At 62.4% G+C, this 26,214-nt stretch overlaps 2 protein-coding genes across 14 annotated transcripts in view; one reads left to right on the plus strand and one right to left on the minus strand.

The window, feature by feature from the left end:
* STRN4 (striatin 4) lies at positions 1-24,798 on the minus strand. Of its 11 annotated transcripts, none has more exons than XM_070223096.1 (19): positions 24,748-24,798; positions 24,445-24,568; positions 17,675-17,778; positions 17,058-17,131; positions 16,004-16,082; positions 14,038-14,235; positions 11,990-12,131; positions 8,787-8,946; positions 8,061-8,174; positions 7,609-7,703; positions 5,691-5,866; positions 5,542-5,589; positions 5,054-5,175; positions 3,737-3,907; positions 3,450-3,590; positions 2,915-3,013; positions 2,655-2,741; positions 1,184-1,418; positions 1-916 (listed from the first exon to the last, which is right to left on the minus strand). In XM_070223096.1, exons 3-18 carry the CDS (start codon positions 17,701-17,703, stop codon positions 1,249-1,251), a joined length of 1,905 nt encoding a protein of 634 aa, XP_070079197.1. In that variant the 5' UTR covers positions 17,704-17,778; positions 24,445-24,568; positions 24,748-24,798; the 3' UTR covers positions 1-916; positions 1,184-1,248. The 11 variants fall into 11 exon arrangements, with proteins under 11 accessions (XP_070079197.1, XP_070079194.1, XP_070079191.1 ...); XM_070223093.1 differs by having other exon boundaries at positions 24,445-24,587; positions 24,719-24,783; XM_070223090.1 differs by having other exon boundaries at positions 7,609-7,724; positions 24,445-24,587; positions 24,719-24,767.
* Positions 24,339-26,214, plus strand: part of FKRP (fukutin related protein) — a 9,638-nt gene continuing 7,762 nt past the window's right edge. Inside the window, exons 1-2 of one of the 3 annotated variants that reach the window (XM_023649973.2) lie at positions 24,339-24,387; positions 25,942-26,002. The gene's annotated coding sequence lies outside the window, so the exon portion shown is untranslated. Of the gene's footprint in view, positions 24,388-24,684; positions 24,701-25,480; positions 25,632-25,940; positions 26,003-26,214 lie in introns of those variants that run through there. The other 2 variants (XM_023649972.2, XM_023649974.2) reach the window with 2 other exon arrangements.

A 26,214-nucleotide genomic window follows, 5' to 3' on the forward strand; every position in this document is an offset into this window, starting at 1 on the left:
TCTTACTCCAAAGGGTTTATTGAGACAAGTTTCACATACAAGTCCAGGGCAGAGGAGAGGGTGCTTATAAACAGGAAGCTGGAAGGGGGCCTGAGGGCTCAGGGGGAACCCAAAAAAGAGTGAAATAAATAGAGGAAGAGAGTGGAGGGCAGGAGAGGAGACAAACTATCACACAGTGATAACGACGTGGGGGCGGGGCTCCATGAAAATCCCATTTATTTATACAGATATACAGGGAGTTACCGGGACCCGGGGGACGCACTCAGCCTCCATGCCCCAGGGAGGGGCAAGAGAAGGCCATCCCTCCCCCGGGGTGACCCTGTGGGGAGCTGGGGGGAGGGAGGGGCGGGCGCCTCCCCCGCGGGCATCGCCTGCTCCCCAGGCAGTTACTGGCTCTGGAGGTGCTGGGTAGTGTCTGGAAAGCTGTGCTGAGGGACCTGGAAGGGAGGTGGCAGACTGGGCGTGCTGCTGGGGTGGGCGAAGCCCGGCACCCAGACTGAGGACGGCCTGGGCTCCAGCTGGCTCCATGGCTCCGGGCAGATCCAGAGCAGGGGCATCTGGGATTCCTCCCAGCACAGCCCCCACCCCAGTCCGGGAGGATGGAGAGGAGGGGTTGGGGGTTCAAAGAGAGAACCTGGCACCTTGAGGCGTCTTGGAAAAGCTGATAACCGAGGACACCCAGTCCTGGTTGTGCTGCCCCGGGAAGGCAGCTCGGAGACAGGGGGGCGTCGGGGCGGAGAGGAAGCTCCTAGAGGCCATCCTGGAGGGGGATTCCTGAAGACGGCCGCTCCCGGGCTCAGGGAAGGACGGCCCATGGGGGAGGGCCTCCTGGGAAAGGGCCCTTAGCACCACCAGGCTCCCAGGCAGGTGGGAAGAGGCCGGGCCTCCGGGCCTCCAGACTGAGGCTGGAAGTCACCTGCGGGAGACAGAAGGGACGGGAGACTGGACCACAACCTCCTGGGTCCAAGAGGTGGGGCAGCTTGGGGCCGCACGAGGCCTCAGCGCCCCCCAAAGGCCCAGGGGCGACCAAGGCGATTCTCACAGGGCGTCCTGACTAGGATTTCAGGACTCGGCACCCTCTCGAGTGCCAGGTGCAGGGATGGGTATGAGGGCCCCTTCAGGATGAGGATGCAGGGGGTTCTGGCCCTCCCAGGCCAGGCCTCCCTCCCCTCCGGCCCCTCACCTCAGTGCCACCTGCCGGCCCCACTCCCCAGCCAGCGTGGTGGCCGGGGCCGGGCCGCGAGGGCATCATACGAAGACCTTGGCCAGGGCGTCGGCGCCTGCGCTGGCGATGAGGGCCTTGCTGGGGTGGCAGGCGACAGCGTGGATGGCCTCCTCATGCTTCTTGCGGTGGGCTGTGATCTCCTGCACGCACGTTTTGTTGTCCAGGCTCCAGAGCCGCAGGGAGCAGTCGTGGCCTGTGCAGGGGGCAGCAGAGGGCTGTCACCGAGCACAGCTCTCGGGTGGCCTCGTCCAAAGGCCTCAGAGTTGGGTGGGGACTCGAGCCTCGCCCACGCCCACCTCTGCCTGGTCACCTCTGGACACCCAGCCTGCCTTCCATCTAGTCACCCAGTATTTCCTGAACACCTACTGTGCGCTGGGCCCTGGGGTACACTGAACAAAACAGCAAAGCTCCCTGCCCCGTGCTGCCAACATCCAGTGTGCGGAGGGCAGGAAACAAGAAAACAGAGCACGCAATGCCAGGGGACCAGGAGTGCGTGGGCACAAGTGGCTTAGTGTGAGGACACGCTGGCCCAGGGACAGTGGGGCCAGCCAGGGGAGGTCCTGCGGGCTGAGGGCAGGCAGCTGCGCTGCCACAGCCTCAGCAGGGCATCGGGAGGAGGAGGTCAGAGAGCGGGGAGCAGACAGGGCCGGCCCTGAGCCATGAGCAGGGGAGGGGGCCCACTCTGCACTGAAGGGCCGGCCGGCTGCCAGGGGGGTGGCTCTCTCTTCTTGTTCCTCTTGTGGGGACCTGGGCCCTGTACTGCATCCCCTCTGCCTGGGCTTGATCTCACGGACCGTCCCTCAACCGTCCTCCTCGGGTACAGCTGCTGCTGTCCCGGGGCAGATGGAGAAGCGGAGGTGCTGGCTCCAGGCCCGGCCACACCCCCACCACTGTCGCACCTCTGCACGCGCTTGCTCGCTCCCTCATGGACCCCCAACCCTGGGGTCGGAGGCTGGGCAGAGGAGAGCAGAACTTCGGCCCCTTCTCTGTGCGCCGAGTCTCACCCCCTGCCGTCGAGGCACAGCCCCCAGCGCTGGGCCTCAGCACCCGCATCCCAGCGAGCAGGGGGCCAGAGGCTAACAGGCTCTGTGGGCACGGAGTCACACAGCCCTGAACGCCAGCTCCTGCAACTCGCTCCACCATGACCGAGCCCCCTAACTTCTCAAAGCCTCAGTTTCCACATCTGCACGACGGGGATCACAACGCCACCCTTGTAGGGCTGTTCACGAGATGAGACGAGGTGGGGGGGCGCCCGCCGCGGCTCTGAGAGCGCAGTGCTGTGCTGTCACCATGCTGCGACCGTGCCTTCCTGCACTGAAGGACCCTGCCCCTGCTCCCGAGCCACAGGGAGCCCCCGAGCCCTCCCCTGGGCCGTGCCCAGCCCTGCACACGCCCTTGTTCCTCAGGAGCTGAGAGGGCCTCCACTTACTTCCTGACATCAGGAATACGCCGTTGGGGTCCACGGCTAGGCAGGTGACGGCGTCCAGGTGGGCAACCATGGAGTGCACGCATTTCCCTGAGGGGAGAGCGGGAGGTGGCAGGTCACTTTCCTTCTCTGTGCCTGGCCCAGGAAGGTGAAGGGCTAGAGGGGACACTAAGGCCTCCAACGTGGACGCTGGGGGTCTTGCCGGCTGAGCCTGGTCCACCCCTGCACCCACGAGCACGAGTGAGCGGGAGGCAGGGCCTCACCCGTCCGGTTGTCCAGGAAGCGGATGCCTCTGTCGTCGTGGGCGGTGATGGTGAGGGGCTGGCTAGGATGACTGACCACCTGGTTGATCTGGGTCAGGCCTGGGAGGAAAAGGGGCAAGAGGGGAGGACGTCAGGGGGACGCAGAGACCAGGACCCCATCCTTGCCCTCTGCCTGGACATCGGGAGGGCTGGGCGTCCCAGTGCTCCCTCTCTGGGCCACAGAGCCGCCCTGTGAACCGGGCCCTGGGCCTGGCCTCAGGTCAGGCAGGGGGGATGGCAGATACGAAAACGGAACATCCGTCCCGCCAAGCAGGCCTGCCGGGCGAGCCTGTCATGACCCCTCTCCCCGCAGCCCTCCTGGGAGCCCCGTGCTGTCTGGAAGGGCAGCGATGGGACCTTATCTCATTCTGGCTCAGAGCCCCTGAGCGGGTACAGGAGCCTCTGCGGCTGACTGGGCTTCAGGTCACCAAAGCCACAGGAGGAAGTGGGGCCTGGAGGCAGTCAGAGCCCAGCCCTGAGCCCGGGGGCCCCTTACTGCTGCTCCCCCGGGACTCCAGCGTGAGGAGGGCACTGCCAGCCTCCAGGTCGTACAGCACGGTGTCGCCAGAGCGGAAGGAGGCCACGATGTGGGCAGGCTCGGTGCTGGTGAAGGCCACTGAGGTGGGGATCCCGTGATCTGAGGCAGAGAGGAGGGAAGGCTGCTAACAGACCTGGTCCTGCCCTGGGGTGGGGGACAGGAGTCATCTCATCTCAGGGCCTCCAGCTCTGAGCAGCTCCTGTGGGAGGTGGCAGGGTCCCCCACCGCCCCTACTCCCCACTCACCGCTGGTCATGGGGAAGGTACAGAGGCAGGTCGGGCTGCTGCTGCTGGGGTCCCAGATGCGGACGGTGCCGTCGGCGGAGCAGGAGGCCAGGCGCTGGGCCGTGGGGCTGAAGGCCAGACCCCACACAGCGTCCCCGTGGCCCTCCAGGACATGGCTCAGCACGCTGGGGTCTGCAGCCCCCAAAGGGAGGAAAGAGGCTGCGTCAGGGCCGCCAGCCCATCCTGGACAGCCCGAGGGCACCAGCCCTGCCGAGGCCCCAGCGGCTAGGCCGGGGCCCCCATCACCGGCTTCAGACCCAGAAGCCTCACACCCTGGGAGCTGTGACCAGCGGGACTGCCCAGCAGCCGTTCGCTCTGACCACCAGCTCCTCTGAAAGACCGCGGGCTCTGAGGCACCCAGGACGGGAGCTGGAGGGAAGGACATCCCTGCGCTCACCGCGGCCCCCCAGGCCCACAGGAGGGCTGCACAAAATGGGCGCTCGACACGACAGAAGACTTGGCTGAGGAGATAAGGAGTGACGGTGACTCTGTGGTCCCAAGACTCTCCACGGCCCCGGCCTGCAGCTCAGCCCTGCCCTGGTCCCCGTGGTCTTTCCTGCCCCCTGCGCGAGCCGGGCCCCCTCTCTCCAAAGCCCTCCGGTTGTTCCCACTATCGCCTCCTTGCTCACTGGAGTCCAAAGGGTCCTCTGCTGACACCCAACGTGTGGCAGCTCGCTTGGCCCAGAGAATATACTGCCTGGGAATGACCCTTGACCTTTCACAGGGCGGGACCGTTCTCAGGAAAACGGTGCATGTCCCTTGAGGAGGGACACAGACCTCGAACCTCTGCCGTGACAGAATGCTGCACGGAGCCGTGCGTGTGAGAGAGAGAGAGGCGTTGGAGGGTGGGGACAGACACTCAGCACAAGGGACAGTCTGCTCACTGCTCCACTTAACTCTTACAGGGGCCCCGAGGACAAAGCGCAACCCCCCGACCTGGCCCGGCGACCTCCTCCCCGCAGGCCCCCTCCGCTCCACTCTGGAGACGCTGGCTGGGCCCCAAGTGGTGCCGGCCGCCCACTGAGCCAAGCCCCCGCATGCGGGTCCCGGCCCCAGGGCTGACTCCGATCCCCCCAATGCCATCACATTCCTGCCTCGACTTGTCCGACCCTCAGCCACATGCCAAATCAGTGTTCCAGGCTCAACCAGACTGGGCGCCTTGCTGTCCCCGCCGTGCCTGCAGCGTTAGGCGTGGACGGGCGCCGCATGTGCTGAGGGAAGGAAGAGGCCTCCCGTGAATGATGAGAGGAGGAAGGCAAGGGAGGGAGCTGTCCTCACCGTAACCATCGTAGGGGTCCATGTTGAGGTCTGGAATCTTCCAGCTGTGGATGCGGGCATCTGCGCCCCCGCTGTAACAGTATTCGCTGTTGCTGCCCACGGCCACTGCCAGCACGGGGCCCCTGGAGGACACGGAGGAGGGGGAAGCAGGGAGACGACAAGCTCAGGGCTCGCCCCTCCACCTGCCCCCTCCCTGGGACGCTGAAGTTCTCCACCAGCCTTTTTCAAGGACAGCCAAAAGGAACTCAGTATCTGGGGTCTGGTTGTGCGTGTCCCCTGCCTGCCTCCCCCATCTGTTTCCTCCCCTCGAAGGCTGTGCTAAGAACCAGCTCCGGGCTATGAAAGTGGCCGCAGCGCACGAGGAGCCGGAGGGGCGTGTGGGCAGGGTCACGGGGACTCGGAGCCCTCCCGCTGCCCTGCCCCGCCATCGGCCCCGGGGACAGCAGGAGCGGGGAGGGGTCAGCGGGCCTTTGGGGACACCTCCCTACCTGTGAGCCCGGAAGGCGTGGATAGGCTCCACGTCCAGAGCAGCATTCCTGTAGGGAGACAGAGCTGGATGTCACCGAGAGCCCCGCGTCACCCCGTCTCCTGGTGAGGCTCCCGACCCCCCGCCCCCGCCTGTGGCTGCCGCCCTCACTTGCGGGCGGTGGCGGCCTTCTGCAGGTTCCAGAGCTTGAGGGTGCCGTCCTCGGAGGCGGTGAGCAGAGCCGACTGGCGGTGGTGGAAGGCCAGGGAGCGGATGCCGTCGTAGTGGGAGCGGAGGGTGAACCTGGGGTTCCATGTCTTCTTCAAGGCGTCTGTGCTGCCGGACAGCTGCGGGGGGGCCCTCAGCATCAGCTTGTCTGTCCCGCAGACACGGGCGTCCAGGACCGCCAGGACTTGTCCCTCCCCACCCAGACCTCAAGACCAGCCCCAGACACTCTCCCCTTCCTCCTCGCCCGGCAGTGTCCCCTCGCTCGCTCAACAAGTTCCACGGTGTGCAGGCCTGTGCTAGGTTCTGGGGAGACAAAGGGGAGCCCGAACCCTCAGGTCTCACAGTTCAGAGGGGGCTGGGGGCGACAATCGGCTCGTCCTGCTAGTTTATACAATTCGCAACTCCGAGCAGGGCCGTGAATGAAAAATGCACTGCGAGGCGGACCCGGCAGCCTGACCTCCTCTGTGGGGGTCACGAACGCTTTCCTGAGGAAGTGACAGAGGAGGAGGACCCAACCAGATAAGGGGAGGGGAGTGCATGTGCAAAGTCCCCGAGGCAGGAGGCAGCAAGAGCAGATCTGGAGGCTGAGAGGAGGCGGGTGGAGCCGGGATGTGGAAAGCACAGGGGAGAGGGGGAGAGAGGCAGAGAGGCCGGAGTGGGGCTGGAGCAGAATGGCAAGCCACATTCAGGAACCCAGGTGTCATCCTAAGGAGACGGCAGCCACACGGCCTGGGAAAGCTGGGATTAGGGGAAGATAAGAGTGGCCTCAGAGAGAGTGCAGAGGTCACAAGGGTGGTCTCTCAGGGACAGGTGAGGGCATTTACACTGACACTAGTGAGTAGAGATGGGGACCAGGGCACATGGTGGGGAGACCGGGGAGCAGACCCTAGGAGCCTCGGAGGGAGAGTCCCCGAGACCCTGCACACGCCCTGGGGTATGGAGGGGTAGCGCTCCGAGGGGGCACGCGGGGAGGGAAGAAGCTGGGCAGACCGTCAGGCAAGCCTCAGGGCCCTGCCCCAGACCAGGTGCCCAGCGGACCGACCCCTGCACCTGGGCCCTGTCCCGCGGGTCCCTGCCTCAGCTGTCACTTCGGCCACAGTTCTTTAGGGCCAGAGGATCTGCCGTCGTGGGGTGACCCCCTCAATCATCCCCCAGAGGGAGCCCCATCTCCAGGGCCTCCCTCCCGACCTCCCACAGCAGTGCCTCCTGACCTTGCCGGCACCACCCACCGGAGGTCCCGCTAGCAGCTGTGATGAACATCCCGCCACAGCGGGAGGCACACGCGCTCGTTTCAGAGGTTCCAGTGGCCAGAGGCCCAGCCTGGACCTCGGGCTCAGAACACAGGCCCTTGGGCGGCCTTTCGTTCCAGCCCAGGCCTCCTCCAGCCCCCATTCACACCAGACAGGCCTGCTTTTTGTCGTTTTATGGCACGCAGCCACCCCCCCCTTCAAGGTCAGCTCACCCCACCTCCTGCACAGCCTGTCTCACCCGCTGCCGCCAGCCCAGAGCCCGCTGCCTCCTCTGGTGCTGTGCTGCCACGGCCCCAGCCCTGCCCCAGCTTGCGAAGGAGCCTGGATTTGAGGAGGGCGTGGGCCAGGGGCGGGAGGGAGTGCCGCCTGGAGAAGGAGCCTGGCACCGCGATCAAGACGGAGACTCGAGCATCTTCAGGCCCTGTGCCTCGGTGACCCGGCCAAGTCCCTCCACCTGCCTGCATCCAGACCCCTCCACACCAGGAAGAGCTGCTGAGTGACCGGACGTCGTCCCCAACGTGTGAGGGACTGAGCGTGGCCAGGCACACAGGCAGAGCTCAGCAGGTGCCGGCCCGGGGGGAGCCTGTGGGGGGAGCACCCCACAAACTTACATCACAGCTGAGGTCGTTGTCGTTGGTGACGGTGAGATCTGCCAAGTCCCCCAGGCTCACCTCCCCGCCCCCGATAGTGTCCATGATGAATACGTCTGAGGAGAAGCCAAAGGAACCTGGTGGGGGGAGGGGCGGGAGGGGGCAGAAGGGGCCGGGGAGAGAACGAGAGAGGCAGAGAGAGGCAGAGCGAGGTGAGGGGTGAGGAGAGAGACAGGGAGAGGACAAGACCAAGGATCACAGCTGGAGAGAAAGAGACAGGGAGAGACAGACGGACAGACAGGGCAGGACAGACAAAGAGAGGGAGACAGAGACAGACAGACGACCTTTTGGGACAGGGAGGCTGAAGACTAGAGGCCGAGCCTCAACCCTGAGGACACCAGCCCTGGGCTCAGCTCTGCAGCCTCCCCTGCCGTGGGCCCCCAGGGACCGGGCCGCGTGGAGGGGCCTCTTACCTTCGTGTGGCCGGGGCTGGGGTGTGCCAGGAGGTGGGCCAGTCACTTTGGGGGGCAGCCCATCCACGTCCCGAAGGTCAGCCAGAATTCCCTGGAGTTTGACCCGCCGGCTTTCTGCAGGGAGGAGGCACAGGGCAGGGGTCGCCCAGCAGTTCAAGCCGGCCACGCACAGGCGATGCTTTCGCCGTCCCGGACCCCCTGCAACTGTGAGGAGGCCGGGAGCCTGGCCCCAGGGTGCACTGGGGCTCTGGGTGGGGGCGGGGCGGGCAGAGGAGACAGACTGCGCTGGGCGCCGTTCTCCGTGGGCTGCCCTTGCCGGGCCTCCGTCCCCAGCCATCCCACATGACCCCTGAAGGCCCCGTCGCTCAGAGTCCCAGGGCAGGAGGAGGACATGGCCCTGCCCACCTGCCTCTCCCCGCAGGGTCCTCATCCCGTTCCCTCCCGGAGGCCTGGCCGCTCGCATGGAGAGCTGGGGCCCCTGCTTCAGGAAGAGCCGGGCCTGCCTGCGTCCCCACGGGGATTTTCCAGGAAAGGGGTGAGGGCCTGGCCACCGTGGCGCAGGCCTCCTGCCCTCCTCGGCCACCCTCCGCTCAGGAAGTGTATCCGTCCGGGGGAGAGCCTGGGGCAGGAAGCAGCTGCAGGCAGCAGCATGTGGAAGGGGCAGGCCTCAAGGTCTGCCCCCAGTGCCCCTGGTGAGGAAGGCTGGCCAGTAAACCCTCAGCTCACCTAGCTCATGGTGGGTCCCCTCTCCAGGGCAACGCCGAGGGTCGGGAGAGCCGTCCCCGTCCTCTCCTGAGCCCAAGAAATCGAACTCATTGATGGCATCCTCTGAGTCATCCTCCTCGTCCTCGTCCTCCATCTCGGGCACCAGGGCCTTGGAGGGGAGCTGGGCACGGAGAAAAGTACACAGATCAGGGGGCTCTTGCCCAGAGCCCAGGCCCAGCTGGTCTCCAGGGACAAAGAAGCCAGGGGTCCCAGCCGCCGTCTTGCCTCGCCTCGCCTAGAAGCCTCCTATGCCAGCCGCCAGCTCCCTCGACGTGGTGAGCACTGTGCCCCCGCTGCTGGGAGCCTCGGAGGCTGCTCCTTACAGGACTGGGGCAGTGCTGCCCGGACCTGGCCTTGGAGAGCCCTTCCTCCTCCGCCTCCAGCTGTGACCCCTCCACGGCCCTCCCCCCGGCTTCTGCTCAGGCTGTTCCTGCTCCCTGGCCCCCCGCCAGCACCACAGCACTTCTCGGGGCACGGTACCTCTCATGGAGGAAAGCTGGGCAACACGACAACGTGTCTGGGGGGAGAAGGGAGATACGTTTGTGTCCGAGTGTGAGTGTACGCAGGGCACAATTCAAGCGAGAACAGCCCCACCCACGGGTCCAACAGTAACGACAATCATCACCGACACTCGTGAGACACTGTGCAGCCTCGCTGCGTTGCTCAGCACACTGCCGAGGCCTCACGTGCGTGGTTCACCAGCCCGTGAAGAGTCATCATTACTCTAATTACTCCCATCTGGCAGACGAGGACACTGAGGCTGAGCAGAGCAGCCCCCCGCCCGGGTCCCCAGGTCTTTGAGCACCAATGCTGCCCTCAGCTGCGAGACGGCCTGCGGCCGCCAAGTCCCCCTGACAACCTTCTGCACTGGCTGGACTTCTTCCTTCCTACTTGACAAGCACGCGCTACTTTGAGGGGGACAGGAAACGCTCCTCCGTCAGGAGAGACAGAAGGCTGGGTGGTGGGAGCGAGTCGCTGTTTCCCACACTGGGCTCCACCGGGTAGGAACCCACTCGTCCTGTCCCTCAGTTCACAGACCTGGACCCCATCCCAGCCGGGAGAACTCAGGACTGCACGGCACCCACGTGTCCGCATGCAGACACCTGAGATCCAGCCTTACAAGCGACACCTTGTCTGGGACCCTACCTCTCGTGTTAGCATCTCCACATTTCCCGCAAAGTCCCGCCCAGGGGCCCTGCGCTCAGAACCTCAGAGATGACACCTAAGCGGCTTAAGGAAGTTCCACATTTTCAAAGACAATTTTGCTATCTGACTTTCCTTTTTTTTTTTTTTGAGGAAGATTAGCCCTGAGCTAACCTCTGCTGCCAATCCTCCTCTTCTTGCTGAGGAAGACTGGCCCTGAGCTAACATCTGTGCCCATCTTCCTCTACTTTATATGTGGGACGCCTACCACAGCATGGCTTGCCAAGCGGTGCCATGTCCGCACCTGGGATCCGAACCAGCGAACCCTGGGCCGCCAAAGCATAACGTGCACACTTAACTGCTACACCACCGGGCCAGCCCCTGGTGTCTGATTTCTCCTTTAAGGGCTGGCTTAAGAACACACCTCGTCCCAGCACTGGGGTTCCGATGACCACCGGACTCAGACACCACCTCTTCCAGGGCACCCTCTCCCTCCAGGGCGTTCCCTGCCTGCACCATGTCCTTGGCACCTGGGTCAGCCTCGGGCAGACGGCGAACCCCTCGAGGGCGTGGCCGACCCCCTCCCACGGCTCAGCACCCCAGGCTGGGTATGGAGGGCACAAACTTGGAGGCGACACTTCTGAGGCACGCGTGAGGGGCCAGCCTCTGGCCTGCGTGGGAGGACCAGAGGGATGGGACCTGGAGAAGACTAAGGTCAGGAGTTAGACAGCACCCCCAGAGAGGCGACGGTGGGTCGGGGCTCACAAGAGGCGGAACCTAACGGGCGCTCTGAAGGTTCTGGGAGAGAGGCACCCTGCGCGATTACGTCTGCTGACGCTGCCACAGCTGGCAGCGCCACCCCACCGCCCAGGGCCCACTCTACCACTGCCGCGCACTCGGCGTGGCCCGCCACGGGCAGCCAAGGGCTCTCCGCACCTGAACTCGCTTTGATGAAATCCTCAACAACCAGATACAGGGACTACTCGCCCCGAAACTAAAGCTAAGACAGAGAGCCACGTGCCCGAAGGCACACAGCCAGGCCACGGCCACTCTGGGAGTCACGGGCAGGTCTTGGAGTCACAGCCTGGTCACTGAAGCTCTGCTGTGTGGGGACCGAGACCCACGCACAATGAGCCGCCCCACAGGGCACATGGGACGAGTGTGGGGACAGACCCAAGGCCTAAGGGAGCGTGACAGTCTGCGACGAGTTCCGACGGGAGGAGGGAGAGGACGGGAAGGTTCCCAGAGGAGGCCAGGGTGAGAGTGAAAAGGGGTGACAATCCCAAGGGGACGGGAGGGGCAGGCATATGGAGCAGGGAGCAGCCTTAGAGACCCTGGACGCAGACATCCTGGTTCTCCTGTCGCCCCGATTCTAGGGTTCTGGCTCTGCAGATTCCACTCCACCCAGCGCCTCCACTGAGCCTCTAATCTGGGCGGACCCTGTGCTGGGGACACTGCTGGGGACATTGGAGGCAGAGCGGACACCAGGACAGACCTGGTCCCCCACAGGGAGACCCGACACCAGACAAAGAGGACCCAGAGCGGTTGTGGTCAGGACGGGGAGCCCACAGGAGGGCCCTGACCCTGTGGGGGAAGGGGAGCAAGGGTAAGTCAGAGAGGGCTTCCTGGAGGAGGCGGTGTCTGAGGTGAGTGAAGGAGGAAGGAACAGGGTGATGACGCAAGCCCAAGGTAGAGGGTGCTGAGGGGGCACTGCGGGGGCAGGCCTGGTCTGGAGAGCTCAGGAAAGGACTCTTGGGCTCGTCTGAGCTGCAGGGGGAAGATAGAGAACCACGGGCGCGGGGGGAGGAGGGCAGGCCCTGCCAGTACAACCTGGGCCCCTCTGAAGGTTACTGAGGCAAGGGCATGGCTGGCAAGGAGACGGGGACTCTGGGAAGACACATGATCAGGCCACACACAGACCACAGAAGTGGCCCCGGGAGCATCCACAGGGTACTCTGGTGCTGCGACACAAAGCAGGAGGTCCTGGGGGGGGGGTGACCTGGCACAGCACCCGCGCTCACCTTCACGCGCTGCTTCTTGTGCTGCACGCTGTCCAGCTCGTCGTCCTCATCGCTGTCCTCGTCCTCGCAGTTCTGCAGGAAGGGGATCTGCTCGAGCACGGAGCCGCCCAAGCGTTCTTTGCTGTCTTTGCCTGCTGCATTCCTGCCCACAACAGGGGGGCAGAGGGGGCGTTAGTCCTGCCAGGTGACAAAGCTCAGATGGGAGGGTGCCAAGGCCTGGTGGCCGGAGCCTGGACTCGGCTCTCAGTGGGGCTGAGCGCACCCTGACCCCAGAGGAGCCGTGACTCTGATCCCACCCATGGCTCCAGTCCCGCCTCAGCCTGACAGACGCTCGCCGCCGCCTGACCCCTCCTTCAGACCAGCCTGGGCCCAGCTCCCCACTGAGCCCTGACCAGCCCCCCGAGTCCCAGAGGACTGCTCTCCGGCTGGACCACAGGTCACCCCACATGTGCTGAGTCAGAAGAGCTGGATGAGAAAGTGCCACTGACTCAGCAGCCCCCGTTCCCATGGCCTGGTCAAACCACAAGTGCAGGGCAGGCCAGTGGCAGAGACACACCCGGCAGGAAAGAGGAACTGGTCACTCGACAGATGCGCGGGCCCCCCACCAGCCACCCGGCCACAGCCCAGCCTGCACTCCCACTGACAGATGGCACCCCGTCTCCACTCTGGGCCTACTGTTTAATGCCTCCAGCTGGAGGGCAGGTGTTAGCAAACGAGGTGTCTGCCCAACCTGGCTCCAGGGTGGAAACGGGGCAGAATTCAAAGTTCACGTCAATGCGAGCATCTTCCTTTTGGGCCACGAGGCTGATCTAGAGATTTCCTGGCTGTTGCCCAGGCATACGGCGACTGCTCGATAGAGAGACCCCCCTCCTCCAGGTCGCCAGACCCAGCCCTCCCTCCCCGGCCTCCTGGTGCGTGGCCTCCCGGGAGGAGAACACCTCCGGGCCCAGCTGCCAGGACCCCATCCTCGCATTTCCTCCCGCAGCACTGGCCGCGTCGGCTCAGCCTCCCCTGGTGCCGCCTCCCGCTGGCCCTCTCCCGACCTACAGCCGAGGGAGGCCCCCAGAGCTCAGTCCTCGGCCCTCCCCTGCGCCATCTACACTCTCTCCGTCAGTGAGTGCGGAGGCCTGTGGCTGTCCAAGCCCGCCAGGGTGCTGATGACCGAGCTGGAGCTCAGGAGTCAGGTCTGTGAGCTCCAGGCTGGCTACTCCCCTCCCACACCCGCCGCCAAACAGGCGACTCGGCCTCCACACGTCCTGCATGCCCCCTTGACCTTCCACTCCTCGTCTTCTCCCTCTCGGTCAATGCTGCTCCGACCAAACCCTGGGGTCGCCCCGAGTTTCTTTTCCTCACCCCCACATCCAATCCTTTAAATAGTGTCGACTTACCCTATAAACCCACCCACAAGCTGACGGCTCCTCGCCCTGCACGCTGACGGCTCCTCGCCCTGCACGCTGACGTCGTCCCCTCCTGACACTGCGGCCGCCTCCTTACAGGCCTCTGCTCCCACTCCTGCCCTCCTGCGGCCTCTCCTCCTCGAGGCAGACCACGTCCAGCAGACAAGGTCAGAGCCCTGCTCAAAACTACTGGCTTCCCACGGGCCTTGGAGTCAACTCCACACTCTTTATCACGGCCCGTAAAGCCCCATCTGATCTGACTCCCGAGATCTCAGCCCGACCACAGACCACAAGCCCACGTGCTCGCCCCACTGCAGCCACACCGCCCGGGCTGCTGGGGCCCGAACACAGCAACTCTCTCCCATCTCGGAGCCTTTACACCTGCTGTTTCCTCTGCCCAGAACATTCTCCTTCCAGCTACTTGTGGGGCTTACCTTCCACTTCACACAGTTCTCTGCCCAAATGTCACCTCCACAAAGCAGTCCCTCCCTGCCCAGCCCATCCAAAGCAGCCCTGTTTCTCCCATCACTCTTTCTTACTGCCAGGGAGGAGGTGACCACCAGAGCACAGGGGGCACCGCTGACGTCAGACACTGGCCTTCCCCGGGAGTGGCGGCACCCAGGGATGGGCCCGCCAGGCCCAGGGGCTCACCTCTTGATCTGCTCCTCGATCTGTTTCACCAGCAGCGACTCGCCGCCGCTGAGCCCCCCGGGGCCTGGTGTGGCCCTGGGGCCCCCTTCGCTGGGCTCCACAGCCCCATTGAGCTCCAACGAGCGGCCCAGGAGGGACCGCACACGCTTGGACCGCATGTCCAGTATGGTGTCCGTGTAGCCCACCTCTTCCAGGTACCTGCGGGGAGGCAGAAGCAGCGTGGGTCAGGTGCCCCCTGGCCTCTTCATACACGGCGGGACAGGCTTTCTGCAGGAGCGAACCAAGACTACACAGCTAAATTTTAAATAAGCACACCCGAGCCCGCTGTTTCCCTTTCAAGCCTTTATTTATACCCAGGCGCAAAGCTGTCGCTCAGACGCTCAAGATGCTGCACAGGGGAGCCGGAACGCAGGGCCAAGCCCCACGTCCACTGACAAGGACGGAAGTAACTCATGGATGCGGAGAGAGTAAATGAGGCAGAGCACCCAGGAAAGATGGCCACCATAAACGGCTTAAGGAAAACTCTAAGTTATGTGATCCATACAATTCAAGTATTTGTAGGAAAAAAAAAAAAAGTGTTACTGTGCCTATAAGTATAGACCACATGCATGTGCCCGCACACACACATAGTGTTTCCCCAACAAGGCCTAGAGAGAGACACACTAACCCTGACAGCAGTGACCCCTGCAGGACGGGATGAGGGACTTAAGAGGAACCTTTGCAACTTCTCTACTCACTTCTACAAATAAGCATTTATTACTTCTGCAATTTAAAAAGTTGAGGCCAGCTGGGACTTGTCTAAAAGTTAAAAAAAGGGGGAAAAGTCCATTATGGGTATCTGTGGCTTCAAAGGTGCGAGACGAGAGTCCCTCGCTGGGCCTCAGTGAGCTCCTGGGGAACCCTGTTCTAGTGACCGTGGCTCTGTCCCTGGGGCCCTGTCGCCCCTGCTGCCTCATCTCGAGGGCCCCTTCAGGGAGAGGCAGGGAGGCACGCTGGTGAAGGCGGGCTGGGGTGGGACGGGGACAGACTGCCTGACATCTCGTCTCAGACCCCCGCTCACCAGCTGTGTGCCCTGATGCAAACAGAGGCCCTCTCTGCACCTCGGGCTGGGATGTGTGAAAATGAGGGGGATGCTGGTCATTATCCCACGCAGGGACGTATGTGAGGAACCAACGTGTGCAAAGCGCGCAGCACAGGGCCAGGCACATTATGGGAGCCAGGGGGGGCGCCGCCTGCCTGCCTCTTTTCTTGTCCTGCTGGCACACACCTCAAGCTAGCAACTGTGCTTCAGAAATTCAGCTGCAGGAGACCAAGGATGTGGAAAAATAACTTCCTGAGGTTTGTCACACTGTCTGTAAAACACCTCCATCAAATACACAAGAAGGGACTAGCCATAGAAAGTCACGGTTATCATGGGACAGACTGTTATACGGTCCTTAAAAAGACGCAACATAAGTAATTTACGTGGAAAGATGGTCGCAACCCTTAGCAAAAGCAATGACTAGAAAACACCGCGAAGGGGGAGCCCTGGTTTTAACACACACAGAGCCACGGGAGAGACTGACAGCGTACGTGCAAATATTGATGGGGGCAGGAAATTCCCTGCGGTGGTGGAATTAGGAGTGATTTATTTTTTCTTTGTGTTTCCCTGTATTTCCCAGGTCTTCTAAAGCACACACCCCTTTTAGAATAAAAAGTGATTTAACATTAGCCTTGGAGAAAAAAGCCATGCAGGCATTCGGGGTGGCTTTCCAAGAGTGGGGTCCCCCGTCTGCCTCCTGCGAGTCTGCCCCCACTCTCCCAGGCAGGGTTCCACCCACAGGGTGACAGGCTAGCTCGGCTGTGGCCAGCAGGGATGCTGATAGCTCCAGGTCCCCAGTAGGGACAGGAAGGACGGCAGAGCCGTTGGGCTTATCTCCGAGCCAGACGTGTCCCTCTCCCCCGCCCCGCGCCCCTGCACACTCACTGTCGGAGCAGCTGCCGCCCCTCCTTCCACACCAGCGGGCTGTTCTCCAGGGTGACGGACTCCACGGGGCCGTTGGAGACTGGGGAGGAGGCAGGCTGTCTTAGTCACGGTGCCACCACGGACCCGGCGCCTCCTCCACCTTCCCCGCCCTCAAACGCACTGGGTCGCAGTGCCGGGTCCTCTGCGCTGTGCGAAACCTCCCCTCCCCCCGCGCTGCTTCTCTCTGGCCTCTGGACTGGTCATTCCCCACACCATCCCCCGGACTCTCTCCAGACTCAGGCCTAGTCATGTGGTGTTTCTACACAGGAAGCCCGTCCGGTTCTGCGAGAACAGGCAGACTGGGTTCAAATCCGCCTCTGTCACTTCCCGGCTGTGTGACCTTGAGCAGGTGAGTTTACCTATCTGAGCCTCAGTTTCCCTGTCTGAGACATGAAGTTAATGACAGCAGCACCTACCTGTCGGGACTGTTGTGAGGACTAAATGAGATCATCTGTTTATTTTATCCATCAAATATTTATCGGGCATCTACAATGTGCCTGGGCTCCATCAGTCAACACTGACGCCTGCCCTGTGGGGCTCACGTTCCGTCAGGAGGAGTGTGACTGCCAGAACAACACTATGAGGCCAGCACTGAAGGCCGGGACCAGTCCCCCAGCTGCCCACACCAGGGGTTCCAGTGCCACGCACTCACTTCCTGTTCCCTAACACACCACGCTCTGCCTGGAACACTCTCCCCCGCCTCCGTACTGGCGAACTGAGCCCTCTGCAAGGAGCTTAGACTATAAGGGACCCTGAGTGTCTGTCTCTACTGCCCAGAGGGACGGCAGGCAGGACTGGCCTTCACCACCACTCCCTCCCTCCCCAGGGACCCAGCACGGCACCTGGCAGAGTAGCCTACCGGGAGGGGCACCGAGAGTGCGATTCAACACCCCCCAGCGCCGGCCAATTCTGCTTTCTCTGGAGCAGAGGAAGACAGAGGCGGCCCATCTCTGACTCCTGCACCACCTTCAGCTCTGTTGGAAGGGGCAGGTGGAGCGGATCAGAGGGTGGGTACCTTGTTCTGACAGTTCTGGTTTCTTCTCCCCCTGGTTCAGGTCGGTCCCAAACTTCAATTTGTGATACTTGGCCCTAAAAGAGCAAATGATTAACAAATGAGACAGAGAGGAGCAGACGGGGCCAGCGCTCAGTCAGGAACCCCACATCCCAGGGCCTCCCCAATTCCGCTCCCCGCCCCCAGAGGCTGAGCTGCCCGCCGCCCCACTGGAAGCAGCCCCGGGGGAGGAGGCCGGCAGACGGCACTGTGAGGAGCCCATCTTCGGAGTCAGGGAGACTGGCTGCTATCCCAGCTCCAGGAGTCCCTGACGAAGTCCTCACCTCTGGAAGCCTCGCGGGCACCCAGCAGGGTATTGGAAAGGATAAACGAGCCAACGGCCACGCGTGGCTGGCCCCCACTGGGCCTCCACCGTTATGAGTGTTGTCACTAGCGCTTATCCTGATCCCACCTACTGCGTCCTGTTCTGTCCTGCTCTCCTAGAACCACACAGCACTGGCAGACGGGGATGACAACGCCTGACCCCGAACCTCCACAGCTGGGAAGGGGGGGGCACCGGCCTCCTGACCCTCCTGCTGGGCACCGACTCCTCGGAGGCAGGAGCGGGCTGGCGGGCTCACCTCTCCTGCTTCAGCGCGTACTCCAGCATCTTGATCCGCCGCACCAGGTCTGTCTTGAGATTCTCTTGCCCTTTCCTTTCTCCCTGGAGGAAGGCCACCTGCGCCTGGGGGTGATAGGACAGGAAGACAGCAGGGCTCAGGCTCACTGACCTGTGTCCCTCCCTCACTCGGGGACAACCAGCTCCAGCCCCAGGCCCACAGTGACAGGCAGGTGCCGCCTCTTCAGGCACAAAGACCCAGAGCCAGGGGTCAGTAGAGCAGTGAGAAGGCGTGCTGGTCTGTTTCCAGAGTCCCCTGCCATGTCACCATGATGGAAGAGCTGAAGGGGAGTCCTTAACCCCTGACATTAAAACGGGGACAGCTGGGGTCTAACTCGGTCCCGGCCTCTTGGGGAGCAGTCGGATCAGGGAGGAAGGCGGGGGAGGCAGGCACGAACAGCCTGGGCCCCTCCTCTCCCACCCCAAGCAGGTGCTGTCCCCAGGTTGCTGGTGGAGGTGGCACGTCACTCTTCCTACCAGAGCATCTGTCTCTAGCAGGCGTAGCAAGCTACTTCTGGAGCTTCGGGACAAGAGTGGGCGGCTTGGCTCAGCTCCCACTCCAGTGCAAAAGCTTTACCACCCAACCCCCACCGTGGGGACCCACCGCGCCACTGGAGTCTGCCCAGGGCGAGGGAGACGCGCCATGGACACGACCCTGGGCCCCTGCCAAGCACTTCACACCGTCTGCTGGCACGGGCCGCCCCAGTCTGCTCCGGTCTGTCAACAGGTCTTTTGGAGACACGGGGCCAAGGGCCTTCGAGGCAGGATCCTGGCCCCTGACCATGTTCCAGAAGCAAGGCTTGTCCCTGGCTTCTCCCCAAGCGCTCCTCTGCTCCAGGCTGCACTCGAGCTCCAGGTCCGGCTCGGCCAGCTCCTTGCTGCGGCAATCTCAGGCAGGTCACTGGGCTTCTCTGAGCCTCCATCTGCCCTTCTAGAAAACGGGGCTCATGAGAGAGCCTGCCCCTCACGTGTAAGCCCTTCTCAGTCCAAGGCCCAGCACAGAAGGGCTAATGAATGCCAGCTCCTTCCTCTGACAGGTTTTCTTCTACCTGTCCATTCTTGCACAGCGCTGAAGGGGCCCAGTTCTTTAAGGCAGCGAGGATCCCTCTGAGACCCGAGACCCACGAGGCAGGGACGCCTGTGGCTTACGGGCCTGCGGCATCTTCCCGAAGCCAAGCCCTGCACATCACGTCACACTGCTGAAGAACTTCAATGGCTCCACTGGAAGGCGCGAGTCAGGCCTCAGACACCTTTTCCAGGCCATGCCAATTCTCAAAGACTCGCTCCAAATGCCACCCACGCTGCTCTCCTCTCCTTGGGGACCAGGGACCACGTGTCTCCCTCAGGTTAGCAGAGAATCGAGCCCCTAAGTAATGCGCGGCACAGGCCAGGAACCAGGGAAAGGGGCACGCTCATATATCGCTGGTGGGGGCAGAAAACGACACACCCTTCCTGGGGCAATCTGGCCACCTATATAAAAATGTAAAGGCACACTCCTTTTGTCCTGGCAGGTCCACTTCCAGGAATTTACCCTACAGGCATAACTTCAGTGTTGGGCTTCCCTTTGAAAAAATAAAATGGGATATATGCGCAATAATACGTAACAAATTATCATTCATTCATTGATTTACTCTACAAATATTTATTGAGCCCCAACTATGTGGCAAGAACAGTTGCAGACAGAGGATGCAGCCCTGAACAAGACGAGGTTTATATTCTAGAGGCGGGTGTGGGCCAGTGAACAAATAGATAAACGTCACTAGGTACGCTATCAAAAAGCAAACTCACCTGTCCACTGAGAGAATGGGACTTTCCCCATTTCCTAACACTTTTTTCTCTCTACGCTGTAAATCAACACACATATACATAAATACGAGGCCAGACAGGCAGACTCACATGGGACCAACATCTGGAGGCCTGAGTTGCTGTCGTTTGTGTACCTTAAATCTACTCTGTCCATGAGTCATTGTAGAAGGCAGGGGGAGAAAAAGGTCAGTCACCAGACACAGGCCCCAAGTCCCCTCCTCACGGCCCCCCTACCCTCCTGGGCCTGGGTTAGCGAGCTTCTGCTTCCTGGCGCCAGAAGCGCCTGCAGAGGGCCCCCCCGTTGCTTACCACCCAACGTGGGGGACTGCCTGTGCCAGGCCAGGGACCAAGTGAGGCACTGGCGGGAGAAGGGAGACGATGCGTGCTCCCTGTCCCCACAGAGATCTCAGTCCAGCGCAAGAGACAGGCACGAGCAGCGACAGCTCCCATCCGATGTGACCAGAGCAGAGGATGTGATGGCAGGAGGGACACCCAACCCACCCTTGGAGTTAAGCAGGGCCAGTTTAGTGGAGACCTGCAGGCTGACTAGGAGGCGGCCAGGGCAGCGGAGTGTGCTACGGGCAGGGGACAGACACAGGGCTGCACGGGGTCTGAGGAACTCTAAAAAGGCCCGTATGGCCGCATCAGAACATGCAAAAGGGTCACTGGAGAAAGTGAGAGAAGCTGGCAGGGCCGACGACGGCCTGTGGATGATGCGAGTGAGTGTGACACTGCTCCTACGAGCAGAGGGGAAGCCAGGGAAGGCTTTGAAGCAAACGAGCGATGTCATCAGATGTGCAGGTCACAAAGGTAATTCCAGCTCCGAGGTGGAGAGCTGATGGCTGGAGAGGAGCGGGACAAAGCTGAGGCAGAGAGGAGAGTCCCAGAAACCCCAGGGAGAAACGACAGGGACCAGACTAGGACGGGGCAGAGGGGGACGAGTGGATTCAAGGTAAGAAAGAGGCGGGCGGGACTGATGCCACCCGGTGACCTTCCTGAGCGGGGGACGACTCAGCCCTCACACCCGCCCAGCCTCGCCTCCATCCTGCCACGGTACCAAGCCCGGCCCCCTCCTCCAAATTACAAAGCGAGAATCTCACTCGGCCCACTCGGCCCTGTTGTCCCAGTTCCTCTGGCAAAGAAGGAAGAAGAGAGAACAGGAAACATGTGGCCCAAGTGGCCCAAGTCGGGGGAATCCCACTGCGAGGGGAAGTGGTGGTGGTCAGCCCCCACCGCCCCCCCCAACACTGCAGCCGCGGGGCCTGACCTGCAAGGCCCGGGTGGGCTGGCAGCTCAGTCTGGGATCTGGAAGTTGTCTCTGCACGTGCCTTCCCCCGCCGCTCCCTCCGGCCAGACTGTCAGAACACACACGCCCCCCAGGACTGTTCTGAGACACGGGTGCCACCTCTGCTCCGGCTGTTCCCTCTCTCCAGCCAGGCACCTCTCAAAGGCTCCCCGCAAGCCTCAGCATCTCGGCCCTCCCAGGAGCTGACGCCTCTGTGTCCCACGGCTGACCGTTCCGTCCCAGCCCCCAGGGAAGGGCTCCCATTCCCAGCCAGCCGAGCTTCTCCACGCTCCTCCTTCGCGAGCCCCCGCAGGTCCTGGCAGGTCCCCACGCATCCCGCCAGCCCCCTGTGAGGCTGGGAGCGGGCAGGGGCCAGTTCTACACCTCCGCTGCTGCCATCATACTTGTGGCAGCTCCCTGTCACTGCTCCTACATGAACGTCCAGTGGGGATTCCCCCAAGAGGTTCCTCCTGTCCACAAGCTCGCCTTCCCAGACGCGCCACAGATCACGGGCAGAGCCACACAACCAACCGCTCCACCTCCGTGGGAACGTACAGAGTTCTCTGCAGCCTACTGTGCAAACCAGCCTCCTGTTGGCCTGGAAGTTTCTGAAGGGCTGAGACCACATCGCCCGCTTCTCGGAATGCCCCCACCTGGCAAAGGCCTGCTTGTTAGCAGACCACATCTACGCCACCTCCCTGCGCCAATCTTTGGGTGCCTCCTGGCGGGACCCCACGAGGGCTGCCTTTCCACCCGCACTGACGGGGCACTGACTGCACGGCGGTCCTGTGCCAGGAGCCACTGCACTCGGCGGTCTGGAGAAAAGGTACTCAGAGAGCATCCGGAAAATGTGACACAGTCGGGGCCTTAGGCGATCCCACCGGAGAAGTCACACCTCCGTCAGCACTAAGTGCTCCTGCAAAGGCGTGTAAAACGAGGTGCTGCTGATGAGGGTGCAAACGTGGAGCAACCCGGCAGACCCTTCTTATCACCATCTTATACATGCGTCTCCTCCGCTATGCCCCCCTCTCCTCTGCTCGATCCTCACACGGAACATAAGATAAGGATACTCGTGGCAGCCGTTTCTGATGGGGGAAAACCGGAAACAACCTAAAAGCCCACCAATAGAGATCAAACTAAAGGAGCTATGGTACAAACACCCAGTGGAACTCAGTCATCAAAAGTAACGAAAAGAGCTCTCTGTGTGATGTCAAAGGAACACCAAGACACGTGAGTATGTGAAAAAGTCGCAAAATGATACATACGACGTGATCTGCTATATTACACACACAGCAGAACCACTTCATGGCAGCGAGGTTGGGGAGGAGAGCCGGAGAAAAGAGCAGGTAAGGGACAGACAGGGATTTCTCCTGTTAGCTCATAAATGTACATGTACACGTACACACAAACACACTTCCGGGATCTCCAAATTTTCCCTACTGTCACAGAACAAAAGAAAACAAAAGTACAAAGCAAAGGATGCCGGAGCCCAGACAAGGAGAGCCTAACTGGGTGCCATCCACGAGTTTTCTCTCAAACTCCCAGAAAGGCCACTAAGTGAGAATAACACACATCTTTTCTCTCGTTAGTCTCACAGATGAGAAGGTGTGTGGTGGGTGCCGTAGGGCGCACCAGCGTGAAGTCTGAGAGCCAGATTCAACCCGAGGTCTGCCATGTCTGTGTGGATGACCCCGGGGAGGCCACTGAGCATCCTGGAACAGTCTGCTCATCTGTACTGGGCGGCAGAGAGGCAGAGAGTGGGCGCTTGAAAGTCCCCAGACCAGCCCCGCCCCACATGGGCTGTGATCCCAGGTAGATCACGGACCGTCTCAAAGTCTCTGTCACCTCTTCTGATAATCAAAAAAAAAAAAGGAGGGGGGCATATTACTCACCTTTCCAGAATGTGGCAAGGATTAAATGATACCCTGCATCTAAAGCACTCAATCCAGGGCCTGGCACATAATTCGAGCTCAATAAATAGCAGCTGCTAGCATTTTTGCTGAGAGGGCAATGACATTGGCGCTGCCCACATAAAGGGGTATTGAGAAGCTCTGATGAGATGTACCCTGGGAAAGAGCTCCGGAAGTAGAGAGCGGACGCAAAAGCGACAGGCACTTACATAAGGATTCCTCTCCCACCCCAACCCCAAGCCTCAGCTGCCACCCGGCTAAGATCCCTCCCAGGAGGGGGAAACTGCGGAATCTTCTCTTTATTCTTCCTATACACAAAGTCCTAGTCAGATATTTATTTCAGTCCCCAACTCACCCAGCTAGGAAACAGCAAATCAGAAGGGGACAGACGGGCTGTGAGAAGAAGGTCCTGACTGGTGCTAGTAAAACCCCAGCCCGGAACCCTCAGACTCCTCGCTGCCCATCCCTGGACCCCTTAAACTCTCACGACTCTGATGCTCAGGCTCCTCCAGCAAATGTCTGCCAAGGCAGCCACACTTCTCAAGGTCACAAAACCCAACCCCGCTCCTTAGACTTCCCCAAACATCACCCCACGGCACATCCATCTTCCAAGCTACTCCACGAACCATGAGGTCCTTTCCTGGAAACTTCCACAAACACATTACCTCCCCTCCCCCCCCCCCCCCCGCCCCTACACGGTCCTTGCGAGATGCTTTCCTCCCACTGCCGTCCCGCTCTGCAAAATGCTGCCCCTGCCAGCCTCCAGGTACCCCCGGCTTCCTCCTCACCGTCCCCATCCCACGGTGGACATGCCTGACCCCTCGCACTCCAGTTCAGGGTCCCACCTGACGTCCAACACACACCCCCATCTCAGGGCTGCAGCCCCCACTCCTCCGCACCCCCAAACCGGAGTTCCCGCTCTCCAGCTCTCCCACCCAGGCTCCCGGGGCAAGTCGTGGCCCTGTCCGCACTTCCAGCCCGGGGACCCCTCCCTGCCCTCGCTACCCACCCATGCCAGGGCTGTCCAAAGTTTCCTCCTCGGAAGGGAGGGCACACCCTTCCATCCTGGGGCCCCTCCAGACCCTCCGCTCTCCCGGAGTCCTCCCACAGCCATCTTTCAGTTCCTGTCTCCAAACGCTCCGAAACACAGTCCTTCCCAGGCTCCCCGACTTCCTCTCCGGACTCAGGCCGGTTCGCCGCCCGGATCGGCTCTCGCTCTCGGCGGGTCCCCGACGCCCCCTCTCTCCCACCTGGAGCCCATCGGGCTCCACCTCCAAGCGCACCTGGTGGGGGCCGGGGGCTGGTGTCCCGGCAATCGCCGAGCTTTCGCAGTCTCCAACTCCTTCTCCATCACCCGCCGACTCCTGCATGCCCCCCTCGACTCCTCCATCCCCCTTGGCTGAGTTCTCCGGGGCTCCCCCGGACCTCCCTCTCCGGGACCCCCCTGTCGGCCCGCCCACTCCCACTCCCACTCCCAGCCGCCGCCGATCCCCTTCGCCTTCTTCCGCTCGGCCCGGCCGGCCCCTCCCGCCCCGGGGCCCCTTCCGCCTCGAGCCGCCCCGGGGCCCCAGGGCCCCTCGGCCGGTCCTCACCCCTCCCGGGCCGCCGCGGCCCCCCGCCCCCCCGGCCGTCCCGGCGGCCATTGCTCCAAGATGGCGGCGGCGGCGGCGGCGGGTGAGGCCGGGCCGGGCCGGACCGGGCGGGGGGTGGGGGTCCCGGGGCGGCGCCCACCTGCAGCTCGGCGCGCTCGGCCTCCCAGCGGGCCTTCTCGGCTTCGAAGCGCGCCCACTCGTGCTGGATAAAGTGCAGGATCCCGGGCAGGCTCAGCGGCTCCGGCCCCGCCGTGGGCCCGGGGCTGCCGCCGCCGCCGCCGCCTCCCTTACCAGCCGGGCCGGGCCCGGGGGATGGGGCAGGGGCCGGGGCCGCCCCCGTCGGGCCGGGGCCCGCGCCGGAGCCGAGCGGGCGGCAGGAGGCGGCGGCGGCGGCGACCGCGGCGGCCGCTCGCTCCTCCATCATGGAGGCCCCGGGGCCGGCCCGCGCGCCCGCCGTGCCTCGCGCGCCTGCGCGGCCGCGCCACCCACCCCCCCCCTTGCGCGCGCCCGCCGGGGGCCTGGGGGGGCCGGGCACGGGGACGAGGCCGGGCGCGCGCCTCGCCCACCCGGGTCGACCCCGACGGCGCGTGCGCGCGCTGGGAGGGGGGCGGGAAGGGGCAGGACGGGGACGCGCGCCCCGGGCCCCGCGCGAGGGTCGCACCTGGGAAGAGCGGGACTTCGGAGGGGCCTGCTTCCTGCCCCCCTCCTCTCTCTTCACCCCAAAGAAAGACTCTAACCCTCTCCAGCCCCCAATCCCACTCTCCTCGACCATCACGCTTTGAGAGAAAGGGCGACACCGTGGGGAGGGGGTTCAGCAGTAGCCCCATCCTCTCTGATTCCTGGCCTGGAGCCTGGAACGCCCCCAGCCTCCCCTCCCCTCCACCTCTGTGGTTCTGTAGCCCCAAACCTCTCCTGTACCTGCGCCAGGAGGAGGTTGCTAAGGTAACCCAAGTCCCTGGTGGTCCTCCTGCCCCTCCCCTCATTGGTTACTATGACAACCTCACCTAGCACTCAGGTAAAAAGGGCCCCAGCCCCAAGGACACTGATGCTGAGGCAAATACCTCTTTCCTAGCCCCTCCCCCCAGCTACTCTGTTGGCATTACCATGGTAACCATCTCCCCCTTTCCCATCGTGGGAAAGTCCATAGACCAAACCAACCAGGTGTTTTTATTTAGAGGAGATGCTCTGCTGAGGAGTAGTTGCTATGGTTACAGAGCCTGGACCATCCCCAGGGAGGTGAGAAAGCGGCAAGGCCAAGCCCTGGTTACTATGGGAATGGGGGCAGTCTGCCTTCCAGTGACCCTTGGAACCAGGCCACCCACCAAGGTAGGGGATGCTTGATGGTTGTCTCAGGATAGAGTGTGTCCAGGGAAGGAGTTGTCATGGTAACACCTTCTGTCACTTCCAGCCCTACCTTTCTGGACACATTCATGAGAGAGGGATGGTTATAGGTTGCTATGAAAACTGACATCCTTCCCTCCCACTCCTAAGATGCTCCAGGTGGTACCTGAGCTTGTCGGACTTCAGAAGAAATGATTCCCTGACCTTCTCATTGCCCCTTTTGTAGATAAGATGAAATTGTGCTCTATTGTGTGAAATTGGCTGATTTGAGGTTTCCCGGTTCTCCTTCCCTCAGCAGTGCAGCCGAGTGGGGCTGGAACCGCCCCCCTGGAGCTCCCCGGCCAGCAACCTAGGAGGTAAGAAGTCCCCCCGTGTCACCAGCACTCATGTCGAAACTGCCCTTTCCTTGTCCCCAAAGGCTTTCCCCCCATCGCTCATTTTCTCTGCTTGTGACATGCTCATTCTACAGATGCAGCAACTGAGGCTCAGGCCAGGTGAACCCAGGCCTGAAGTGACTGGATCCACTTCCACTGTTTTGGGGGCAATGGAGAGACGGCTTAACTGTCTT

Source organism: Equus caballus, chromosome 10 (assembly GCF_041296265.1).
Source record: "Equus caballus isolate H_3958 breed thoroughbred chromosome 10, TB-T2T, whole genome shotgun sequence".
Taxonomy (NCBI): domain Eukaryota; kingdom Metazoa; phylum Chordata; class Mammalia; order Perissodactyla; family Equidae; genus Equus; species Equus caballus.

Excerpts from the sequence above, each read along its gene's own strand:
- STRN4 (XM_023649968.2), bottom strand. The coding sequence starts at position 24,356 with ATGGCCGCCGGGACGGCCGGGGGGGCGGGGGGCCGCGGCGGCCCGGGA. Across the intron at positions 7,725-8,060 it reads CCAGCCCCGGCCACACGAAG|GTTCCTTTGGCTTCTCCTCA; the intron begins GTAAGAGGCCCC and ends TCCCCCCACCAG. Across the intron at positions 1,419-2,654 it reads CGTATTCCTGATGTCAGGAA|GCCACGACTGCTCCCTGCGG; the intron begins GTAAGTGGAGGC and ends CCCCCTGCACAG.